We start from the raw sequence: 25164 nt of genomic DNA, 5'->3' as shown, positions 1-25164 counted from the left end.
ACACAGTCACATTTATTGTGCTGGTGGAAAAATGAGATTAAATTACATCATAATCAGTGATAGAAGAGCTTCAGTGTGCCTAAGAATTACTTTATCCATTATACAGGACATCCAGCTATTATTGTTGAATCATATAGCAAAGGGATAGTTTAGCTGGAAATAGCTATCATGCATGTCAATTACTTTATTCATCATACAAAAACATTGAGCTTTTATTACTGAATCACATAGTAAGGGAAAACTTAACTGGAAATAGCTAGCATAACTGAGAATTGTGTTAATGTCTCATAGCATCAAGTATGACCTAAGTATGACCTACTAATGAACTTTTACTCTGTTGTGTCTTCTACCAGTTTAACTTGTCATACATTTCCAAATTTGTTTCAGTTCATCATAATGACTAAACAAGTATACTGCCTGATGTTTAGGGCACTGTCACAGAATGCATTTACCTATTCTTTTCAAAGGTGCCCAAAAGAAGCAAACACCATTGTACCTTAGAAACACCTACTGCAACCAACATTTCTTCTGGAGATTTCCAACAGTGGCCTGATAACTTGTCCTCTGTTAATTCAACAAATAAACCTTGAAAATAGAATATGTACCTTTACTTTGGTTGTCTATGGCTTATCTTCAAGATGACTAACAAAACTGTTCAAAATAATATCATAGCTTTAACTCAGCATCTATCACTACCAAGCTGATGAACTTCTGAAAAGTCTGTTTCTGACAGTGAATTCCCAGATGTTTATTTGACAAAATAGCTCTGTATACAACAAATGTGAAAGAGTATTCCATAAAATTCACTGTATTGGCTCTTCACATTTCAAAACACTACTTTAACTTTCATCTTCAAAACCATTCAAGCAGAAGACCACTTTCCAAGTAATTTTAAAGATGCTTGAAATTCTAAAGTTATGCTATAATTACAGGGAAATTAAATTTTATAAATGCAAGTGCAGCATCATAACACAAATGAGACAGATTATCAAATGAGTGCAACTTAACAACTTGATTTCAAGATTTAAAACTAGACTTAGAAGTCAAAATGATTACAAATTTATCATGCAAAGCAAATACCTCTTTCTTAAGCAGAGATGTAATTTATGCAATATCGTAAAAAGAACAGGCAGTCATCTCAATCAAGATGCCTGCCATTCAGCAAGAAAACAGACTGGCCTTTAAACTGAAAGGAATGAAACCACCTATTTCTTTCATGCCACCACCGAAAAAGGAAATCTGAAAAACCATCCCAGGAAACAGAGAAAGCAAATCCAAGCAAATGTTTCATATTCTGAAACCCACATATCTCAACTGATTTCCGCCAAATCCATCATAGACTTAATTCCCTCATAGAAAAAGGAAACACACAGCACCTTTCTATCCTCCTTGGAAGCACTCTCAGCAGCCTACTTGTCCTTCTGATATTCCTAAGGACACAAAGTTTTTACATGTGTCCCTTCACCAGTTTCAACTTTCAGTGCATATCAAAGGATTCCTACTAGTCCCAAAGCAAATCTCAAACAGCAACAAACTGGTGGGAAGCATGTGAGTGTGTGCAGAGAAAATTCGCACAGCAACACTCAGCCTGCAATGCTTCACATATCAGTCCTTGGAAAAATGAACAATATTGTTTCACATTTCCAGTCAAATATAATAATCCACAACCCAGTAAGTGGTAACTTCTACAGGATGAGCCATAATATTCTGGCAACAGTAAAATTCAGTAGCTCTGCAGTTTCATTTTTCAAAAAATAAATGCCAAATTTTCTTTAGTATCATCAGAAGAAATCTATGTCAAAAAAATTGAATCACTGAAATGCAAAATATGGCATCTCCATTTTAATTCCATTAAAGGTTCAGGGTTTAATGATAGTAAAGGGTTTTAATTAACATTTTTTCTTCAGAAAATTAAACAATGTTGCAATTGCTGGAACACGTCCAGAGAAGGGCAACAAAGCTGGGGAGGGGTTTGGAACACAAGCCCTGTGAGGAGAGGCTGAGGGAGCTGGGGTTGCTTAGCCTGGAGAAGAGGAGGCTCAGGGGAGACCTTATTGGTCTCTACAACTACCTGAAGGGAGATTGTAGCCAGGTGGGGGCTGGTCTCTTCTCCCAGGCAGCCAGCACCAGGACAAGAGGACACAGTCTCAGGCTGTGCCAGGGGAGGTTTAGGCTGGAGGTTAGGAAGAAATTCTACACAGAAAGAGTGATTGCCCATTGGAATGGGCTGCCCGGGGAGGTGGTGGAGTCGCCATCACTGGAGGTGTTCAGGAGAAGACTTGATGGGGTGCTTGGTTGCATGGTTTAGTTCATTAGGTGGTGTTGGATAATAGATTGGACACAATGATCTTGAAGGTCTCTTCCAACCTGGTCTATTCTATTCTATTCTAATTATTTGTATTGAACATATGGAAGTAGTCTTCAAATTAAATTGTTTTTAAAGGGCAACTGATATATATATATATATAGAGAGAGTTCTAAATAAATAGTTACTCATACAAGTATTAAAATAAATTATATATGTAATTTATATATTAAAATAAATTGTATATGTTAATGCTAAAAAGAGGGGCAAGAAGAACCTCTAGTCTTTATTGGACCTGGAGGGGAACATAGTAACTAAAGGTGAGGAAAAGGCTGAGGTACTAAATACCTTCTTTACCTCCACTTTCAACAGTAAGGCAGGAGGACTTCAGGATAACTCACTTCCTGAACTGGTAGAAGGGGTCAGGGAGCAGTATAATCTCCCTGAAATCCATGAGGAAGTAGTTAGGGACTTGCTGAGCCACTTGGATACTCACAAGTCTATGGGACCAGATGGGATCCATCCTAAGGTGCTGAGAGAGCTGGCAGATGAGCTGGCCGAGCCTCTCTCCATCATTTTCCACCAGTCCTGGCTCACCAGAGTGGTCCCAGATGACTGGAAGCTGGACAACGTGATGCCCATCCACATGAAGGGCCAGATGGATGAACCTGGAAACTACAGGCCTGTCAGCCTGACCTCAGTGCCAGGCAAGATTATGGACCAGGTCATCTTGAGTGCAATCACACTGCACTTACAGGATGGCCAAGGGATCAGGCCCAGCCAGCATGGATTTAGGAAGGGCAGGTCCTGCCTGACCAACGTGATCTCCTTCTATGATCAGGTGACCTGCCTGGTGGATGTGGGGCAGGCTGTGGATGTAGTCTGCCTGGACTTCAGCAAGGCCTTTGACACTGTCCCCCACAGCAAACTTCTGGCCAAGCTGTCAGCTCATGGCTTAGATAGCAGCACTCTGTGCTGGGTTAGGAACTGGCTGGAGGGCTAAGCCCAGAGAGTGGTCATGAATGGTGCCACGTCCAGCTGGCAGCCAGTCACTAGTGGTGTCCCCCAGGGATTAGTGCTGGGCTAAATCCTGTTGAATATCTTTATTGATGATCTGGATGAGGGGATTGAGCCACAATCAATACCAAGTTGGGAGCAGATGTTGATCTGTTAAAGGGTAGAAGGGCTCTCCAGAGGGACTTTGACAGGCTGGACAGATGGGCGGAGTCCAACAGGATGGTATTCAACAAGTCCAAGTGCCAGATGCTGCACTTTGGTCACAACAACCCCATGCAGCACTACAGGCTGGAGTTAGAGTGGCTAGAGAGCAGCCAGGCAGAATGGGACCTGGGGGTACTAGTTGACAGCTGGCTGAGCATGAGCCAGCAAAAGCAAGTTAGTATCTCTCCTGAGTGCAGAAGTGAGAAAAGAAGAAGAGAAATTTGTTTTGATACATGCAGTCTTATGGTAGATCTCTCTGAGAGTGGCCAGGCAGAATGGGACCTGGGGGTATTGGTTGATAGTAGGTTGAACATGAGCCAGCAGTGTGCCCAGGGGGCCAAGAAGGCCAATGGCATCCTGGCCTGCATCAGAAATAGGGTGGCCAGCAGGAGCAGGGAGGTCATTCTGCCCCTGTACTCAGCACTGGTTAGGCTGCACCTTGAGTACTTTGTCAAATTCTGGGCCCCTCAATTTAAGAAGGACATTGAGACACTTGAACGTGTCCAGAGACGGGCAACGAGGCTGGTGAGAGGTCTCAAGCACAAGCACTGTGTGGAGAGGCTGATGGAGCTGGGGTTGTTTAGCCTGGAGAAGAGGAGACTCAGGGGAGACCTTACTGCTCTCTACAACTACCTGAAAGGAGGTTGTAGACGGGTGGGCATTGGTCTCTTCTCCCAGGCAACCAGAACAAGAGGACACAGTCACAAGCTGTGCCAGGGGAAGTTTAGGCTTGAAATGAGGAGAAAGTTCTTCACAGAAAGAGTTATCTGCCATTGGAATGTTCTGCCCAGGGAGGTGGTGGAGTCACTGTCCTGGTAGGTGTTCAAAAAAGGATTGGAAGTGGCACTTTAAGCCACGGTTTAGTTAGTCATGAGGTGTTGGGTGACAGGTTGGACTTGATCTCTGAGGTCTTTTTCAACCTTATTGATTCTATGAAAAGTATGAACATCTGCTTGTACCATTCAAATAACATTCTTTCCTATGAGAACTGCTTTTAAAAAATTAAAATCTTTAAAATTAACTCTGCCTATTAATCCACTTCCAAAGAGAATTATAATTTCTACATCAAATATAGTGGAACAGACACAACAGCTACATAGGATAGAGAAGTCTGGGTTTCATTTCTTCCCTACTACATCAATAAATAAACACAAGGACATAGAATAATAAGGAGATGACCAACACATCACAGGAATCTCACCTGTATGCAACATTAAAATGTTAAAATTTGGCAGTGTCTTATGAAGAGCAACTGAAGGAGCTGGGGCTGTTCAGTTTGAAAAAGAGGAGGCTGAGGGTGTACCTCATTGCTCTCCACAACTACCTGAAAGGATGTTGTGGAGAGGCTGGTGCTGGTCTCTTTTCACAGGTAATTATTGATAGAACAATAGGGAATGGCCTCAAGCTGTGACTGAGTAAGTTTAGACTGGATATTAAGAAAAATTTTTCACAGAAAGAGTGCTCAAGCATCAGAATGTGATGCCCAGGGAGGTGGTTGAGTCACCACCCCTGGATGTGTTTACGGTTATCAGTTTGACTTGGTGATCCCAAGGGTCTTTTCCAACCTGAATGCTTCTGTGATTCTGAGAAAGTGCAAAAGCTAGCAAAGATTTTTTTTCCCCAGATGTTTGGTATAACAGAGTTATAATAAACACCCCTTATTTTATTAGTTTTATCAGTGTTCACTGCAGAAGTCTAAGAACAGGGATAAACAAAGGTATTAATATCACTACTGCCCAGATTCCCTCTGATGTCCCTCTCTTTCAACATATTTTTCACTGTTATTTAATGGATGTTCTTAGGTATATTATTGCACATTTCCAAAATGAGCATGTGGATGTTCATCTTGTGACAGAACAGAACATCAAGTCAGTTTTACTCAGAGTCCTCCCTATGTACACATAAGTAAGTGTCAAGTAGAAAAAGATTAAAATTTTAACATCATCTCATATCTCATGAAAGATAAATAACCTACTGCCAAAGAGACGTAACTCACACTGGTTAAAGCCTAGAACAAGCAGATGATAATCATTAATTAAAAGCAAAGTTTGTTGGAATACTTCCTTTGACATTCAAGTATTAACAATAACAAAAGACACCAACCCTACATTCTTTTAGTTAAGATGCCTCTGCTATAAGTATAAAGTGACTAAATAATCAAGATGGCTTAAGGGTTTTGTCATATTTATTACCACTATTGTTCACAATTTCCCATATACATCACATTCAGATGTCAAAAGCCTAAAAATTATTTGATCAAAAGAGTCTCTCTTCCTGTGGCTTAACATAACAAAGCTCAAGAAATCAACAGGAAATAAGGCCATTTGAAACTATCAAATTAAAAGAAATCAACTCAGATGGCTCACAGGCACTTTGTAAGAATTATGGTGTCAGCATGGGTGTCTATGTTCTCAAAGTACTTTCAAGCCTAATGAGTCAAAACCAAGCAATTTCCCTGAACATCAGTGAAAGGATGGGGAATCCTTTTATGCAATAGTACTCTGGCGCATCACCAACATTTTTTCTTTTAAAGCAAGAAAAACTGCTGTACGAAAACAAGGCAAGGGGCAGCACAGGACTTTCCAACCATATTTCACAGTTTTACTCAACTGAATCTGCCAGAAAGCTTAGCATCTGCAAGCAACCTTAAAAATTGTTTCAACTTTATGGCAAAAGAGTGAAATCATCAAGCTTTCTGGTGTTAAGAACAGATCATGTGGTCCCATTCTCTTTTCCAGAAAAGGCAAGTCTTGAAGCACCTTACAACTGATTCCCTGTAACTCCTCCTTCAGCTATGTTACAAGCATCAGATGGGAGTCAGAGCTAATACCAATGACCAACACAAATTATCCTTAGTAAAACCATTAACTACGAGCTGCTTCCTTCAAGCTCTTAGTGCATAGCCACTGTAGTTTAGTTCTGCTATATTAACAAGCAGGAACTAATCCAAGATGTTGGTAAGCTTTGGAGGTGTCTGTGTTCCTGTTTAAAAAGGCAGACATAAAGTCCTTATGAGACAGATCAAAATCTTAAGTTTTCCTTATGGAGCCTTAGGCCACTTCTCAGAAAGAAGACAAGTTTCCTCTCCGACAAACTCATCTCCTCAGGAAGATCTGGTGATACTCTGCTCCAAAACTAAAAATACTATTTAAGCAGATATACACAGAAGGCAACAGAGAGGTGGGTCAAGAACTAGCATCATAATGTTTCTGGATGGCTGTAATGCTCTCATATGATGTCTGTATCACTGAATCATATATATATGAGAAATCTGAATTCAGGCATAAAATAGCCCAGCAAATGAACATCCCCAATTTAAAATTCTGATTTATTAAGAATATGCAGAATAAACTTTTCTTCATGGAATTCCATACTGTACTGTTTTTAGGCTGAAACCTCACGAAAGCACGTGTCTTTTACCCTACACAAAACGCAGATAGTCATGTACAGAAAAGTAGAACTAATATACCACCTAAATAACGTAGCCCACTCTTCAATGTCAAGAATCACTCATCTTACCCATACCCAAACTTTGTCAGCCTTTAAAAAAAATTTAGAAGGACATTCCTTCAATTAAAAACAATGCAAAGCAAACAACAAATATGTAAAGAAGCAAGTTCTTCAATTAATATAGACATCTGCAGGCAAGTCTTCAACATATACATTGAACTGGTAAGATGGACAAATCATAGTAGAACTATAAAATGGTCTGGGTTGGAAGGGACTTTGAAGATCACCTAGTTCCAACCCCCATGCCATGGGCAGGGACACCTTCCACTAGACCAGATGGCTCATGGTCCCACCCAGTCTGGCACTGATCACTTCCAGGGTGGGGGTCTCTGCAGCTTTCTTGGGAAACCTGTTCCAGTAGTTTCACCCCCCTCACTGTAAAGAATTTCTTCCTAATATCCAGCTTTCATTTACCCTCTTCCAGCGTAAAGCCATTCCTCATCATCTTATGACCACAAGCCCTTGAAAAAGTATCTTCACAGTTTTCTTGTAGGCCCCCTTCAGCAGCTTTAGAAGAACTCAGATCACAAATGTTGCAGCGCCATCTCTCATTTTCCTGGCTACTACAGTGCTGTAGGTGTATTTAAAAAATTTACATAGTCAGAAAGAAATTTAACATGGTCATATTACTAAAGCTGAAATTGCAGTACAAATGTGAGGTGAATACAGAGAACATGAGCATAGCTGCTAATAGGCTGTTGCTCCCTAGAGGCACAGGAACTGTCGTGTATGTTCTTGTGCAACAGAAAGATTCTAATCAGACACAGAACTTACTTGCCTTGAATCCATCACAATCATGAAGCACATCCTGCATACAATGAGAAATGGGTAACATCAAAGATGGATGAAAAGAGAAAAAATTAAAGCAAGAAATGCAACATAGAAGACAAAAACATAGGTATGTGCAACTACTGCACAGAGCTTCATCAAAGGCTACCGGTGCAGCACACTGCTCTCTGCAATTAGCACCATAAAAAGAATACCCCAAACCATCTTTAGTTGAAAGTTCCTCATCCAATGAATGATCCAAGTCATGTTCAATTTAAACATGTGTGAGGAAATAATCAAGTGCTGGCCTTTGCCAAAGCTGTTTCGCTGTGTCTCTCTGACTTGTGTATGGCGATAATCATAAACCAAACCAAACAAAGTTGTTTCCATCACATAGATGTTAAGTAACACAAATGTATCTGTGTACTACTCATATTTACATTTATTTGCAGCTTATTTAAAAGTACTGCACAAAATAAGGAAGCCTACTTATTTGTAATTTGCAATTTTTTACAAACTTGTAATCTTTTTTAAAAAGTACTTCAGAAGCTTAGAAGAGCTAAAACAATAGACTAAAAGCCACCAAATGTTTTACCTATGTTATAGCCAGAACTGAGAGGCCCTAAAGAATGGAAGATGTGCACTGCCCTCCATGCACTTAGTGCAGAGCATTCAGTACACAGCACAAAAGAAAGCAAGATATAGATTCTTTCATCTAGAAAGACCTGTATCAGTTCAGATGTGCATGTGGAAGTACACCCCAAAGTGGAACATGTATATTGGAGTCACAAGGGGCACTCCATGTAAGCTAGTTCAGGTCTGTATGACCTCTAACCCAAACCCTAAGAAGGTATACACTACTGTAACAATAACATGGATGTCATCACCTCCTTTCCAGTCTCTCATTTAGAATACATAGAATAAACCAGGTTGGAAGAGACCTTCAAGATCATTGCGTCCAACCCATCAACCAATCCAACACCACCCAAGCAACTAACCCACGGCACCAAGTCTTCTGAAAACCTCCAGTGATGGCGACTCTACCACCTCCCCAGGCAGCCCATTCCAATGGGCAATCACTCTTTCTGTATAGAACTTTTTCCTAACATCCAGCCTGAACCTCCCCTGGCGCAGCCTGAGACTGTGTCCTCTTGTTCTGGTACTGGCCACCTGGGAGAAGAGACCAACATCCGTCTCTCTACAACCTCCCTTCAGGTAGTTGTAGAGAGTAATAAGGTCACCCCTGAGTCTCCTCTTCTCCAGGCTTAGCAACCCCAGCTCCCTCAGCCTCTCCTCGTAGGGCTTATGTTCCAAACCCCTCACCAACTTTGTTGCCCTTCTCTGGACTTGTTCCAGCAAGTCAACGTCCTTCCTAAACTGAGGGGCCCAGAACTGGACACAGTACTCGAGGTGCGGCCTAACCAGTGCAGTGTACAGGGGCAGAATGACCTCCCTGCTCCTGCTGGCCACACTGTTCCTGATGCAGGCCAGGATGCCATTGGCCCTCTTAGCTGCCTGGGCACACTGCAGGCTCATGTTCAGTCTACCGTCAACCAGCATCCCCAGGTCCAAAGACAGCTAATTGTTGCTGTGGCAAAAGTATCGAGACTCACAGTTTTCACAGAGTCTGAGAGATCCTGGACAGCAGCAGAGATACTGTAGTCACGCAGAACAAACATGTTAAGTAACTCCTGTATTGTCAGACTAGTACTTAACCAATTCAGGTTTTCCCCACAGGTGAAAAACCTGAGGTGCTAGGAAGAAATAAGAACAGCAAAAACTGGTAGTTTATCTCATGACAGGAACTTGTACATGAGATGAAAAATCTTGGTCCTACACCTCATAACAAATACAAAGAAGACAAATTCAAATTTAGAAATGAGAATATCTGTAGGTAAACATATCAGACATTAAGTTAGCCCCCCGATTTCTTCAGCAAGGTTTTCAGTATTACAGTTTCATACCTATTGACATAGCAGATAATTTGGATTACAATGGCTGAGAGAAGCACTGATACCTTTGGAAGAAGAAAGTGATCCACTGTTTTAGCCCCAACTTAAAAGCACACTGCACACATAATACACTCTCTTTCACTGTGCATACAGTATTAATGATAACTAAGATGACAGTACATGCAAAAAGATACACACAAGTAGACACACTGCATATTCCAAAACATAAACTCATTTTTAACCAACACGAAAAGGCACAAATCTGACAATTTTAAAAATCACAGGGAGAAGTACCACAGAAACATGGAAAACAGGATGCTAAAATGATGTAACACAGTGGCCAGCTATGATTTATACTGCACCTCTCATTTCTACCAATTTAACAAAAAATAAAGGGAAGAGATCAGTGTGATAACAGTTTATAGACAGATTTTATTTATTCTTGTATCATTTGGAATGGTAAAAGCAAAATCTAATCAGAATGAAAAGGAAGAAACTGGCAGACTGAAAAAAACCCCTAATGTAGTAACATTCATTTTAAAATATGATATTGTATCATTATCTTCACAACAAGATTACAGCACAACAATATTACATCCAGATCTGGATAATTTGTCCTTGACTACATCTCACTATGCAAAAAAATACAAAGTAGATGGCTAGCACATTGATTTTATTTTATCTTTTAGCCAAAGGGAAGTTAAATTTATAAACGGCTTGGGAATGATCACAGATCAATCACACTCATATTTTTAAATTGCCAAGATCAACATCTTAAAATGCATTTTCAGACACACTATAGTAGATCAAAATGTCTAAAGCTATGTGTATATTTTTATTCATTCCACCCATGTCTCTCTGTTTAAGTAGTTCTCTGGCTCCTACATTCTTAGTATCTAAGCACTGATCTGTATGTTACGTAGTTAGGCAAAGAAACAAGCATGCTCTCCAGATACGAAGCATACCTCCCACTGATGTCAATAGGAACTCTGTGAAGGAAATCTTATATTTGAACACAAACTAGAAATCTTTAAAGACAACATCACAAAGACTATGTAAATCTCAGACAAGCAGTTATCCTTCCTTCTGTCAGCATGTGATGCCCATTAACATTAGGAGGGGTGCTCCAGCCCCTTGATAATTTTTGTGGCTCTCCTCCAGACCCATTTCATCAGGTCTGTGTTCTTCTTGTGTTGAGGGCACCAGAGCTAGACACAGTACTGAAGGTGAGGTCTTACAAGAGCAAAGAGGCAGAATCACTTCTTTTGACTGAACAGAACTGGTAAAACTAACATAAACACAGACTGACATAAAGTTTTGGAATGCTGTCTTCAATCAACCATATGTGTGGGCAGCACTAATTCTGTTCTCTTGCACTTGCATCATTTGGGAATACTTTGACTAGATTTCAGTTGAGCAAATTTACTAACAATGTATCTATAAGCAAATTTGTATTCTGCACAGTTTTATAAGTCAGGCTGCATTAAGCCATGTGACTAACATCTGTTGGACATAATTTCTTCTTTGATCCTTCCTCCAGAAGAAAAACAGAAACAAAGATGTTTCTTGTTTTGCCTGGGTTTGGAGCATGTGTTTATATGCAGTATTAAGTATTTATGATAAAGCAAGTAAAGGTGACAAGACAGAAAGGTGGTACAGTATGTCCTTTCTCCTACTTCCTCAAAGAATTCACTTGGCAAAAGTAGATAAGCCTAACTCTCATTTAACCTCCTGGATAAAACCTCAGTTGCAGATCACCAAAGGTTTCACCATATTGAAACTTTACATGGTCGTTTAGCTTTCCATGCCTGCATGACAGTGCATCTTTAAGACACTCAAGGCCTTGAAAAGTAATCTAAGTTCTGTGGAAAGCCAATCTGAAAAGCAAAGATTTGGTACATCCCAAGAGCAGAATCTCTTGCTCATGGAAATTCACTAAGTTCCCTGATTTATACTATTTCCTGAATGCTTGGTATTTGGCTAGATTGCACTCTCCAGAGGTCACACAAGATGTGATCAGGCAAACCCCAATCTTCACCTGTCAGGATAGGATGATACCTCCAGAACAGCCAAGAAATTAGTCCAGAAATTCTTTCAGCATTTTACAACATAGCATCAGCAAGAAATTATGAGCTACAGAACACAATGAAAGCCAGAACATGTACAAAAATGAATAGATGTCTTACTTCAGCTATTCTCAGGGCACTGACCACGTTCATATATGACCACGTTCATATAAAAATCACTTTATGAAGGTTACGTTATGATATCCAAGACTGGTTTAGTACACCCTATCAACAAGAACAAAGATAAAAGGAAAGGGAAATCTGGGAAGAAACTGAGACACTACTTTGTGCAAGCTGGATTTCAAGAAGGAAAACTCAGTAAAGTCAGTATTAGATGAGAAAAACTAGCGCCACTCATCCTAGGGAAAAAATAAATAAATCAAACAACTGCTCCCATGCACAATGGCCAATAAACAATGCTTTCTTGAACAAACCATGCTGCAGGAGGAACTCATTGGCATCAAGTTTCCAAATGTGTAACCACATTCTGAAACAACTTCTAATCAAATGGATTAAATAAGTCTATTGCCATACTGCATAAGCATTCCACATAAGGTGACACCATGGGCAGCAAGTATTAGAATCCCCTGTCAATAAAGACAGAGAGACCATCTTCCAGCCTCAGTTTCAATAGCTTTCATTGCTTTAAATGTACTGAAAATCCCATATCTGAAATTTGGGGTTTTTTTAGGAATAGAGATGATAAGGAAAATACTTCCAGTGTTTTAAAAAAAGAGTAAAAAGTGGGAAGCATTATTTATTATAACACTTAAAGATTGATTTTTGTTAGTACTAGCAGCCCAGAAGTTTGGTGTAAGTATTTCAAATTTGGCAAATAGCTGGTACTTACTACTGCAAACAAGAAAAGATTGGCTGATGCCTTTCCAATGGGTCCAAGCAATGTGGACTCATAGAATCATAGAGCGGTCCAGGCTGGAAGGGACCTCCAAAGTTTGCCTAGTCCGACCTCCCTGCAGTCAGCAGGGACATCCCCAACTAGATTAGGCTGCCCAGGGCCTCATCGAGTCTTACCTTGGGTATCTCCAGGGAAGAGGCCTCAACCACCTCCCTGGGCAACCTGTTCCAGAGTTCCACCACCCTCATAGTGAAGAACTTCTTCCCAATATCCAATCTGAATCTAATCTAATGCTACTAAAAAGGAAAACAATATACGCTCTTGCCTGGATGTTACATTGAGATATCACACTAAATTAATATGGTTACACAAGCCATTCGAACATGGCTTGCTTGTAAGAAGGATGGTGGAAAAAAAGACAAAGTAAATTTTTATTCTTCATAGTCTCAAGTACTATTTCATCAAACTGTCAGATTGTGAAACACAAGCAAAAGAGGGGAAAAAATAAATCAAAGGCAACTTGTATATGTTGAGTTTAAGTGCATATCAGTGCATATCAGTTTTCATACATTCAAGCATGAAGAATGACATGGTTTTCAGATGGCTGGGTGCTCAGCCACTGGAAAGCACCCTCCCCCATGATATTTTAAATATTTATATATCACATAGATTAAAGAAACAAGGCTGCCCCTATCATAGTCTTCTGTCTTATATGTAACGTGTATTTGCCAGAAGAACAACTGCCATTAATTTTTAGGATGTCATAACACATAGTGCAAAACAATTGGTTTGTCAGATGGTGGGAGGAAATAGTACAATAATAACAAAATACCTATTTATAATAGTAACAAAATGGCAAAAAAAACTATTTGTGGCAGGTAAAGTCTACATCCTACGTCATTACAAAGTCCTTGACCTTTTATTCTGTATGGCACAGCAGTCAAACCTAATTGACATCAGTGATGATGCCAACCAGGTATTATCTGGCTTAAGAAGGTACCTTATACAAAACTACACACACAGTTTATGTTCCAGTCGTATCCAAAGCACATGAAAGCTGATTTACCGAGTTGAAAGTAAAGAGCTGTCTATTTTGTAAGCACTTATTCTTAAGAAACTAAACAGAAAAAAAAAATGACCTTTTGAAGGAAAGAAATATCTTTGCATTATTAACCTTGTAAAATATCTTTGTATTATTAACCTGCAGCACCTTGTGCTGCACTTTGGCCACGGCAACCCCATGCAGAGCTACAGGCTGGGGTCGGAGTGGCTGGAGAGCTGCCAAACAGAGAGGGACCTGGAGGTGCTGATTGACACCCGCCTAAACATGAGCCAGCAGTGTGCCCAGGTGGTCAGGTACTGGAAGGTTGCTGTTAGGTCTCCCCAGAGACTTCTCTTCTCCAGGCTGAACAACCCCAGCTCCCTCAGCCTGTCTGATAATTTTTGTGTCCCTCCTCTGGACCCGCTCCATCAGGTCCATATTCTTCCTGTATGGCAGGCTCCAGAGCTGGATGCAGTACTCCAGGTGATGTCTCACCGGAGCAGACTTAAGTGGCAGAATCACCTCATGCATCTTTGATGCAGGATGTGATTGGCCTTCTGGGCTGCAAGCACACACTGTCTGCTCATATCCAGCCTCACGAACCTTGTGAGGTTCACCTGAGCTGACTTCTCCAGCTTGTTCAGGTCCTTCTGGATGACATCCTGTCCCTCTGGTGTATAGACTGCACCATTCAGCTTGGTGTCGTCTGCTAATTTGCTGAGGTTGCCCTCAATCCCACTGTCTGTATCATTGATGAAGGTATTAAACAGCACTGCTCCCAGTACAGACCAGTGAGGGACACCACTTGTCACCACCCATCTCCATCTGGACATTGAACCATTGACCACCACCTTCTGCATGTGACCATCCAGCCAATTCTTTATTCACTGAACAGTCCACCTATCAAATCCATATCTCTCCAACTTAAAGAGAAGGATGTTGTGGGAAAGGGTGGCAAAGGCCTTGCAGGAGTCCAGACAGATGCTGTCTATTCCTTTTCCCATGTCCAATGATGTGATCACTGTTCTTGAAGAGAAGCCACTCCATTGAAAAAAGCCACCATGTTGGTCAGGCAGGACTTGTCCTTAGTAAAGCCATGCTGGCTATCTCAAATCAGCTCCCTTTCCTCCATATTCCTTTGGAACTTCTAGAAGGATCTGTTCCTATGATCTTTAGACACAGAGGCAAGGCTGTCAGGTTGGTAGGTCTCAGTCTGAAAGCTGCAACTTGGAAAGAGATCTGGGGGTACTGGTTGATAGTCAACTGAATATGAGTCACCAGTGTTCCCAGGTGGCCAAGAAGGCCATTTATACTGGCTTGTATTAGAAACATTGTGGCCAGCAGGAACAGGGAGGTGATCAGCCCCCTGTACTCAGCACGGGTGAGGCCACACCTTAAGTATTGTGCTCAGTTCTGGGCCCCTCAGTACTGGAAGCACACTGAGGTGCTGGAACATGTCCAGAGAAGGGCAATGAGGCTTGTGAAGGTCCTGGAACACAAGGCCTTCAAAGAGTGTCTGAGGGAGCTGGGGTTGTTCAGCCTGGAAAAGAAGGGGCTGAGGGGAGACTTCATTGCTCTCTACAGCTATCTGAAGAGAGTTTGGAGCAAGGAAGGGGCCATTCTCTTCCCCTTGGTGTCAAGCAGCTGGGTCAGAGGAAATGGTTTCAAGCTGAACCAGGGGAGATTTAGGCTGGACATTAGGAAATATTTCTTCACTGAAATAGTTATCAAACATTGTAACAGTCTGCCCAGGGCAGTGTTGGGAGTCACCAACCCTGAGGGTGTTCAAGCAATGTGCCAACCTGGTGCTTGGGGACATGGTTTATTGCTGACCCTTCAGTGCTGGGCAAAAGCTTGGACTGGATGATCTTTGAGGTCTTTTCCAACCAGATATATTCTGTGATTCTCTGTGTTACTTTTCCAGCAGACATCAGGGTGGTCAAAGCTCTCCAGAAGAACATCAGCCTGTGAGTGTGATGCTCCCTGTAGCTGAAGTAAGAAGGCTTCTTCCCCTTGATCAGATGGCCAGTAGTAGACAAGGCTTCCCTTTTTGCCTTTCATCTCTAATTCCTACCCATAAGCTTTTGACTTGCTTTTGGCTATTCTTCAGGGACATCTCTTCACACTCCAACTGTTTCTCAACATAGAGAGCAACAACTCTTCCTCCTTCTCTCCTGTCCCTTCTCAAGAGCCTGAAGCCATCAATGGCCACACAGGATTCATCCCACCACATTTCAGTAACAGCCACTATATCATGGCTTTCCAGCAGCATGGTAGGTTTCCAGCTCCTCCTGTTTGTTGTGTGCATTTCTGTAGAGGCACTTTGGTTGGGCTGTCAGCTGTGCCACCTTCTTAGAGAAACAGCCCTTAATTCCCTTAAGGTATTTTACTGATGTTTACTTGTTGGCTCCTACTACCTCAGAAGCCCCTGACTCATCTCCATAAGACTTTGACTGTGCTCAAGATGAAAGCAAAATACAATAAGCTAAATGTTTAAATGGTTGGAAAACAGGTCCAAGGTCCTTTTAAATTGAAACTGACCATAGGTTATGGACTGCATTTAGGTTTGACACCTGGATGTTTTCCAATAGTCCTGGCTGATTTTACTATAGACTTATCAGTGGTTGTTGTAACAGGGCTAAATGGCGGCTACAGAGAAAACAGGCAGTTTGGGTTTGGGTGGGTTTCTTCTCCTTTATTTAATTTTTTTCCCCCTTATTATTTTCCCCCCATTCTTCCTTTTCTATTTGAAAAGTTAACAACCTTAGTGACATGGCCTGGAAAGACTCAAAAGTTCTGTTGATATACCATGTTTTGAAGAAAAAGATATTCTTTCCTCTTAACATACCAAAGACCATTTATGTGAGAGAAGAGTGACTATGTTCTTTATAAATAGGAATTGAAAGCTGGGTTGCTAAATCCATATTTAGCCAGCTATATCAAGTTGACCTGATTTACAAATATGCTAAACATCCTCTATGTTTCTGTCATCAAACACTATTTGGGTTTCAAGGGTGTCCAGTATACTTGAAAATGAGGCCACTAATTTTAGAGTCTAAACAGGATTCAAATAACATAACATCCTGATTTGAAAATCAGCATCTTCCTCAGGAGTTGTTTGGCTTGACTTATTTTCTAGCTCTACTGGGTAAAATTGCTAAAAGAACAACCAGATTAGGTGAGATTAAAAATTTATCTACTCCATTGTGCTGTTACTAAGTGTTTAAGGAAAAAGCTAAGACCATGGGCCATACTGAGAAACACATTTCTCATCATAGTCTTCTAGCTTCCAGAAATACATGATGTGACTGACACATCACTGACACAGTGCTTGGATAAAAATCTTTCTGTGTGCTAGCACTTACTACAAAACTAGTACACCTGAAGTACAGTAATTCAAAGAGAACAAGCAATAACCTTGTGCTATTTAGACTACATTTGCGAGAAACAAAAAACTTTGAGGACATTGTTTCAAATGAAGCACTTTAAATGAATGCAAATAAAGGTTTAGAGCCCCCAGGGAAGTACAATAAATATCAGCATCCTGTGAAGAAGTAGAATGAGAGTAAGCAGTTTCTAAAGCCACAGAAACACAAGTGATTTATGTTACTGTAAAAGGCTCTCAAGGGTTATCAAGCTAAAAATTACTTCCATGGGGAAAATAAAACAAAACAACAAAAAAGAAGATCTATGCTGTTGAACACTGCAAGAGAAGTCAAGGTCTCAAGCATGGGTTCAGGTGGCACAAAAAGCTAAGAGTATCTATATTCAGAAGAATGTTTTTCCTCAGGGAATGAAAAAGAATAAGGAATCCAGAGTGTCTTCATGTTCTGCCAAAAGGAAGAGAAAATCCTCTTTAGGTCAGTGGGAAGAGATTTTGAATCACTAGGTTTTCCAATATGATCAACAAAACTGGATTGGGAATGAACTGATTTGAAGAGGATGAAATACAGGGACCCTACAGACCCCATTTTTAATCTGAAGTCTTTTAGCCAGATTCGTTTAGCTGAGTAACAACTGGCTTACATGAAAATACTTGTAACAGTGAAGTAACTCTGGTATTTAATCACCAATAGGTATTTAAACACCAACACTCCGTAGGAGTAGCATGTCATCATCCACAGCTCCAAGGTGCTACTTTCAGTCTCCTGCTTTTAACCTCTTAGCTCTCCAAGCATATAAACAATGAACACCTTTCAGTGCAGTGTGAGATCAGGAATCTCTTCCCTGAACAATCCAATTAGGAGCTCTAGAGTCTTTGCAGTTCCTCCAATTCACTCCCATCTGCTAGTAAGAGAACTTAAGGCAATTAAGTGTTGTTTGGTATCCATGAAACTTTCAAAATTCTACAGGAAGGACTGACTCTGGCTTTTAAACTACTTAAATTCAGTCCAGATGTTTATGAATTTCATTTATGTCCAGTTTAATATAATATCACCAACAAAGAAATGTAGGCCACCTTCTTTTCTTAGCCTAGATTTGGGAGAAGCTATATTGAATCAGTTGAACTAAAATAGTGCCAAAAAAAAAGGTAAGAGTGCAAAATTAAATCCTTCAGCTTCAGCGATCTACAGGAAGCAAGAGGGGATGATTGCAGCTATTACAGTCAAGATCCCATTTTCCTACACAGATGCATAGCAAATTAAAACACACAGGCAGAATTGTACAGAAAATAGAAGCAAAATGCAAATGGTTTCAAGTAGAGGTTTTCTCATAAAGTCTCTGTTAGACTTCAAGAGAAATGCAGCTGACTCACAGAAGTGGCTACTGGAATAAACAGTAAAATTCTACTTGTCCCTGCATGACTGGAAATTATACCACAAACCCAAAAATATTTAATCTATTTATTCTCTACAATTCCATGGTAATATAATTCTTACCATACATAATTCTTACTATAATGCCTTACCCAGCTTCCAAAGACCCATGTTTGACTAGAAACTCATAAATCACAAAAGGCTTGTGAATACACTCCAGATCTGGGTTTTAACACGCTCTTGTTCTGTGAAGATGGTAAAATTAACACAAAAAGAAAGCATGACAAAATTATAGCAGCATCAAGTATTTAAATCAAAAGAACTACTAAAAGAACATCAGGCTGGCAAATGAGGAAATCCAGAAGCACTTGTCTAATGATGAGCACACATTTTCCTTCCCTGAGCTCTGCTGAAATTAAAATTGGAGATTATAGCCCACAGGATGCAAGCAAACCAACAACACACATGAAACTAGAACTAGAGTCAGAAGTTTGGTTCAAGAAGAGCAGCACAGTTACTTTATATTGATAGCAGTATGATACTGTTACTAGATGGTGAAAGTAGACTAATAAAACACAGGAGATAAGATAACAAGAAGTTTCTTTACCTAGCCATTCCCAGACTGGAGAAGTTGGAAGGAACTATCAAAACATCAAGCCTGGAAAAGGGGTGGGTACCCAGTGTGCTGTAAGCAGCTGAGAGACAACGAGGGATTAGCTGAAGCAAATGTTCTTCACAGTATCCCATAAGGCACCAGGGAGCAAAGACTCTATATGGAATGACGGCCTGCAACTTGGCAGCAGGATTTTGGAAACGGCAGGGATATTCCCCATGACCACAGATTTCTTTATGCCATCTGACAACAACAACAAACAAACAAACAACAAAAAAAGAGTTTAATGGGATATCAAAAACATGCACAACTGAGTATGCTAAGACAAGAATATTTAGACATCTGAACAACTGTTTGCAAAAAACCAACCTATTTGTATTCTCTCACTGTCCACTGAGCAGCATTATGAAAATTCATTCCTACATGTCTGAGTAGAACTGGTATTCATAACTAAAAAAAGATACACTAGTCAAGCTTCTGTCTTCTAACAGATAAGCATCAAAAGAACTAGTGCTTAAAATGTACATTAACTAAGTTACAATACCAAAATAATTGTATGTGCAGAGAATTCCTATTCAAACTTGACTACAAAAGTAAAATGTCATACATATTTACACAAGCATATGAAGTGCAATCAAAATGAAATTATAAAGAGACCTTTTTCTATTGACTTTACTAGAATTCTCCAGGAACATTTACTGATCATTTTTCTTTTTAAGACCGAGGTGGGAGCAAGGGAGAGGGAAGAAGAGGAGAAAGAGAGAAGAGGGGAGAAGGGGAGGAGAAGGAAAAAGGGAAGGCAAGGCAAGGCAATGCAAGGCTCAGAGGGACCTCATCACAATATTCCAGTACTTAAAGCACATCTACAAAAGGCACAGATGCTCTGTGTTCACAAGGCACTGCATGGAGAAGATAAGAAGGAATGGGTGCTAAATAATCTCATCTAAACTCCTCTTCCCTCAAAAGATCAGACAGGATGATCTTTCAAGGTTTTTTCCAATCTGGACTGTTTTGTGATTTTATGACTCCATAAAGCTGAGAATAATACATGTGGAAATCAAGTGCTATGCCTGAGACTTCCAGTTAACTACAGTAAATACACATGGAAACAAGTGGTGTTTTTCCAGAGATTTAATTTTTACCTTCAAATCTCATTTATAACCCTACGTAGTATTGTTCTGTTCATCACTCTGTAATAATTTAAACTTGAAAAGCAGTTTTGAGTAGATTAGAAGCAGTTATAGATGTATCCAAAATAATTACATTTCTATGGGTTTGGTGAAAGACAGAGAAGCAGCCCCTGCAGGTACTCGATAACAGGGCATTTTTTAATTTAAAAGAATCACCCATCCAACTATGTTTTATAGGCCATTGTAACAGGCCTTTTATATACCCAGACAGTATCCCAGTACACATCACCCCAAGCAAATTATTGCACAGGACAGGACTGGACAGGAAGAGAAAAGCAAGTGAGCAGGCAATATTGTAGCAGGGAGCATTAGGTATACATAAATAGACTGTGATACTAACATGAAGATCTTGCAGCTAGACATTGCAGAAAAAAGGAAGGATCTGGTATTGCTGCAGCAGAGCATTAATAGACACTGGATGTAGGATGTAAATCCAAAGGACATTGAAATCTATTAACCCTATTGCTCACTAAGCAGCATGTTTTCACATAAAAAGACCCACAATGTTACACATGAAATGATTTCTTATGGAATTATTTTCCTGTTAGGATTCTTCTGTTCAGATTAAATGTGACTCATGTTCACATTCCACAGAGTAAATGAAAATGCTATTCTTCCATCTCATTTTTCAACAATATTCCAAACACCAACCTGGAATCGGCTTGCAAAGGCAAGGAAAACTCAGTGCTTGTCTGGATAGCAGCTGTGCAGGACTGCTGTGCAACTTCCTGCCAGCACCCCACAGCAATAGTGAAGGTGGATGCTGGCATTGGCATAGTGACATAGTAATACCAGCTTGCGATACCTGTAAATAAAAAGAACATTTGTAGAGATATCAATCACAGCACATATTCACTACTTGACATTTTTATGTACCTGAGATTTTGGGCCAAGCCTCCTATCTTACACCCTTGTACTTTTGTTGAGGAAAGAAAAACAGTTTTACTCAGACATGTAAGAGAAGTTATATCTAGCCACCATGGATCCAGTACTGTTTACTTACACCTGCAACTTTCCTCTCTCTGTTAATGCCTTTACCTATAAATCATCTGTAAGTGGGATGCTTATGAATGCAAATTAGCACAACTGTACTGTTTCTGCCAAAGAATTACATCAGACAAGAAATCTAACAGCACCTCTAGACCCACACACACACTCTTTAAACCCTTGACAAACCACATGGTAGTTTTGTCTGAACTGTATTATTTCACACAGGACAAAATTGTGTCTTTGTGTTCTGTACTGTACAAAATTGATAGGCAAGTGCTAACAAACAACACCAGTGCTTGTGAACTGGACCTGGCAAGCTAAGATACAAGCTGTGTCAACCAGGCAGTGAGGAATCAAATCTTAGAATCAGATGTAATATTGCATAAATCAATAATTTGGTAATGAATCAATTAGAAGGCAAAAAGATGGTAAGTCTTATCATTATGGGCACATAGTCCTGTAAAGAGAAGGAGTAATGTACAGCATGACTGTATCTATGAACACGTTTGGATAAACTGGAAGATGTTTTAGGACAGCACACTGTTCATTAATCTCAATACTGCTCAAGTTTCACCATTTGGCCCTTTAAAGAGTACAGTTTATGGGTCACACTCAAGTACTCATGTATGGTCACAAGTACAGTTATATACCATACTAACAGGTTATTTTAGGAAAGAGAGTCTCATGAGTTACAGCCAGCTGATTTGTGTCCAAATAACTTTCATTGTGACAACAATGGAAATATACAGATAACTTCAGTTACTTTAAGAGAACATTAACACTTGTTCTTTTGCAACAGTATTCTGACCAAGGCTGTGGAACACTACCAAAAGAAAAACAAACACCCCCCCCATACAATACAGTGGAGGTCATAAGGCATATAGGAAAGGAAACAAAAATTACAGGAAAGCATCTCTTGGTTTCCTACCTTAATGACCAAAGAAGCCTAAGCTGTCCAAAGGAACAAGTATAGAACTGTCTTTGATTAGTGTGAATATATTCTCCACCTACTATTTAGTATGACAAAACAATACTGCTTGTGCAGCCTTTTAAGAGGCAGGTAAAGCCTCTACCTCTTACATGCACTGGCAACCACTTACACTCCCCTGACCCCATTGCACTTCTGGCAGCATTCACCACTACCATCAAAACCTTTTTGTCTGTATTATCAAGTGAATGTGTATTACTCCGGTAACTTTCTTAACTTGCTATCAGTATGTGAGCAGAAGGAACTTACTTGCTCCAAACTCATTAGGAACTGCTTTTCCAAATCCCACCCCCTTCTTTTCATTAAATTAACAAAGCTACAAATGAGCCAAGGCAAGCAAATACCACCTTTAGAGAAAGAGGTCACGCAGGACAGAAGTAATTTAGTATTTTAAAATAACAAACTCTTGATGTAGAGAATTTCATTGATACAAACTCTGCTAGAGGCCCAAGCCTGCAGACGCTGCAGTTAATAGCAATTTTACCATTGATTTAAATGCATATAGGAGAAGGCTCAGAAGTAGTCTATAACATTGTACTTTGTTTAGTATCTGTTACATATCAATTATTGCCAAATGCTTCATGCAGTTATGTTAAATGTAAAACCTTAGGAGTTAAATAGCAGCAGAAGAAGAATGAAAAATTGAGGAATTGTAATGGAAAAACAACAACATGTTTTCAACCGAGATCTGAAACAAGCATGAAAGTCAAAAGGTAGACACAAAAAACTGTTCCAGACAGCAGGAGTTGTAAAGGAGAAGGCTCTCACTACAGTGAGGAGGTTTTCAAAAGGAAAGTGTGTTGGCCTGCGTTAGCAAACAGGATGAGCAGAGAGGGTTACAGTGAGAAACAAGTTCAGCAAGACAGGCTACAGCAAGCAAAATCGTAGAGGTTTAAAAAAAACCCAAACACCCAAGAATGCCAAAATGCATGCACTGCATTCAGAAATTTACTTGAATTAGAAATGAACACATGCTATTCAGAACTGGAGTAAACCTTGCAAAAAGGTGAAGGTACCAAAGACAAAAAGCTAATTTTTCTTGGCATTTGTTTTCAGATTTCTCTGCATTAGGAATTTCTGAAGAAAAGCAACTAACATACAGATCCCTGTCTTTGTTTCAAACACCTTATATTTTGCCTTATAGAGGCTTCTGCATTCATATTCTAGAACTGTGTAGAATAACATGTTTATGCTACAGTTGTTTTGTCTTGAACAACTGAAAGCCTTTGCACTGAATAAGCAAATTCTCTCTATAGTGCATTCACTGACTGGTGAAAAAATGGTCTTTACATTGGCAACACTTCTCCACAGCAAGCACCACAAAGTACTGTTTGAAACCAAGTCTAACTCTCACTTATCTTCTGTATGTCTCTCAGACTGCCCTTTTATCTCGCAGCTTTGCTTCCTTTCTTTAACTTTCTTCATGTCAGCAGCTTTTTTCAGTTTTCTTTCATCTGTAATCTCAAACCTATACCAAAGCATAGACTGGGATCATAAATTCCACTCTCCTTTTCTATTCTCTCCCCTTCCTCTAGCTGCCCCCTGCCTTCCAGTGGCTACCATGGAGACAGCACCACTTCTAGGGAAAGAGGAAACAGCGCAGCTGAACTGGGGAGGCCTTGCTTTATCAAAACCAGCATTTGGTTCCACAAAAACTTTTTCAGTCTAAGCAAGGACAGACTGAGAAGAACGTAAAATCACACTAATGTTAGTCTGTGGGAAAAAACAATGGAAGAGCACCTCAGTTCTTTTATTTGTAATTCTTATATCCTCTCCTTACAACCAGACTTAATTTAAAAGCTACATGATTCCCACACATAATTATTTAGGCAATTATAATACTTTCAAAATATTTTCCCTCCAGATAATTTTGGAAATTATATTTTTTTTCCAGTTCTGCAAAGCAAATCTACCCTGTCATAACTGCACAAACCATGCAACAACAATCATAGTTATAAACTACTTCATAGTTCTAAAACACCCCATGTAAAATTTAGTACTACATTTTCCAAGGGCAGGGAATCTATTTATAATTGTGCAAAAAACAATTTAAAGGCTGTTTATTTCTTATACTTGAAATAATAATGATGAATAATGCAAGATCATTAAGGGTGTTTTTACTTATTAGTATATTTTCCTTCAAATGTTTTGCACTAACAAAAACACCAAAAAAATATAGATTATGTCCATGATTTACTAAATCCCACAAAACTCAGTTACACTTAGTGAAAAAGAGAGATAGCCCCACACAACATTTGATACACAAAGTAAGAGCTAGTACTGACGGACAAAAGTACAGCTAAATAAGTAGTAATGACAAAACTGTATTTGGCTGGAGCACCAGGATTAAGAACCCACCAGCTTTCTGAAACTCTCTGTAACTTGCACAGATCTTTGATCTCATCTGAAATGCAGAGGTTCCCACTGAGCACTGCTCACATTCTGGCTAGAGCATTAGTTCAACATCACCTCAGAGAGATGAGCATATGATGAGCTGTCAATTCCTATTTTGTAGAGTTCCTGATACATGTTGGAGGTCAGTCAGCACAAGGACTGGACTCTTTAGCTCAATAACCGAATATACTTTCTCACTAGGATCACAGATGATAAAGACTGTGTAATGGTAGAATAACTGCACAAAAAGCAAGCCAGTCTGTTTTGCTCTCGATGGCTAAATATTTACTTCTTGAACATGGATCAAAACAAATGTAAAGGTGTTTGTAACTAAATATATTTGTGTCTTTCATGTGCTACATTAATATGCTGAAGGAAAGTAAAAACTGTAAGGACATTATCAGTTGCATTTTTATTAGAATTTTTTTTCTCTAAGTACTACATAAAGAATATGTCAGGGGAGGTTTAGATTCGAAGTGAGGAAAAAGTTCTTCACTGAGCGAGTCATTCAT

The 25164-nt window shown here is 39.8% G+C and overlaps 1 protein-coding gene across 1 annotated transcript in view; it reads right to left on the bottom strand.

Annotated features, from left to right (window-relative positions):
* The window catches only part of AOPEP (aminopeptidase O (putative)), a 165760-nt gene that overhangs the window by 122705 nt on the left and 17891 nt on the right, over window positions 1–25164 (bottom strand). The window contains exons 3-4 of the mRNA XM_054178269.1: window positions 20926–21085; window positions 19085–19333 (exon numbers count right to left, since the gene is read on the bottom strand). Of these exons, the coding sequence (XP_054034244.1) occupies window positions 19085–19333; window positions 20926–21085 (409 nt within the window). The remainder of the gene's footprint in view (window positions 1–19084; window positions 19334–20925; window positions 21086–25164) is intronic.

Source organism: Dryobates pubescens, chromosome Z, assembly GCF_014839835.1.
Source record: "Dryobates pubescens isolate bDryPub1 chromosome Z, bDryPub1.pri, whole genome shotgun sequence".
NCBI classification, from domain to species: domain Eukaryota; kingdom Metazoa; phylum Chordata; class Aves; order Piciformes; family Picidae; genus Dryobates; species Dryobates pubescens.
This window is presented reverse-complemented; position numbering and strand designations above follow the sequence as displayed.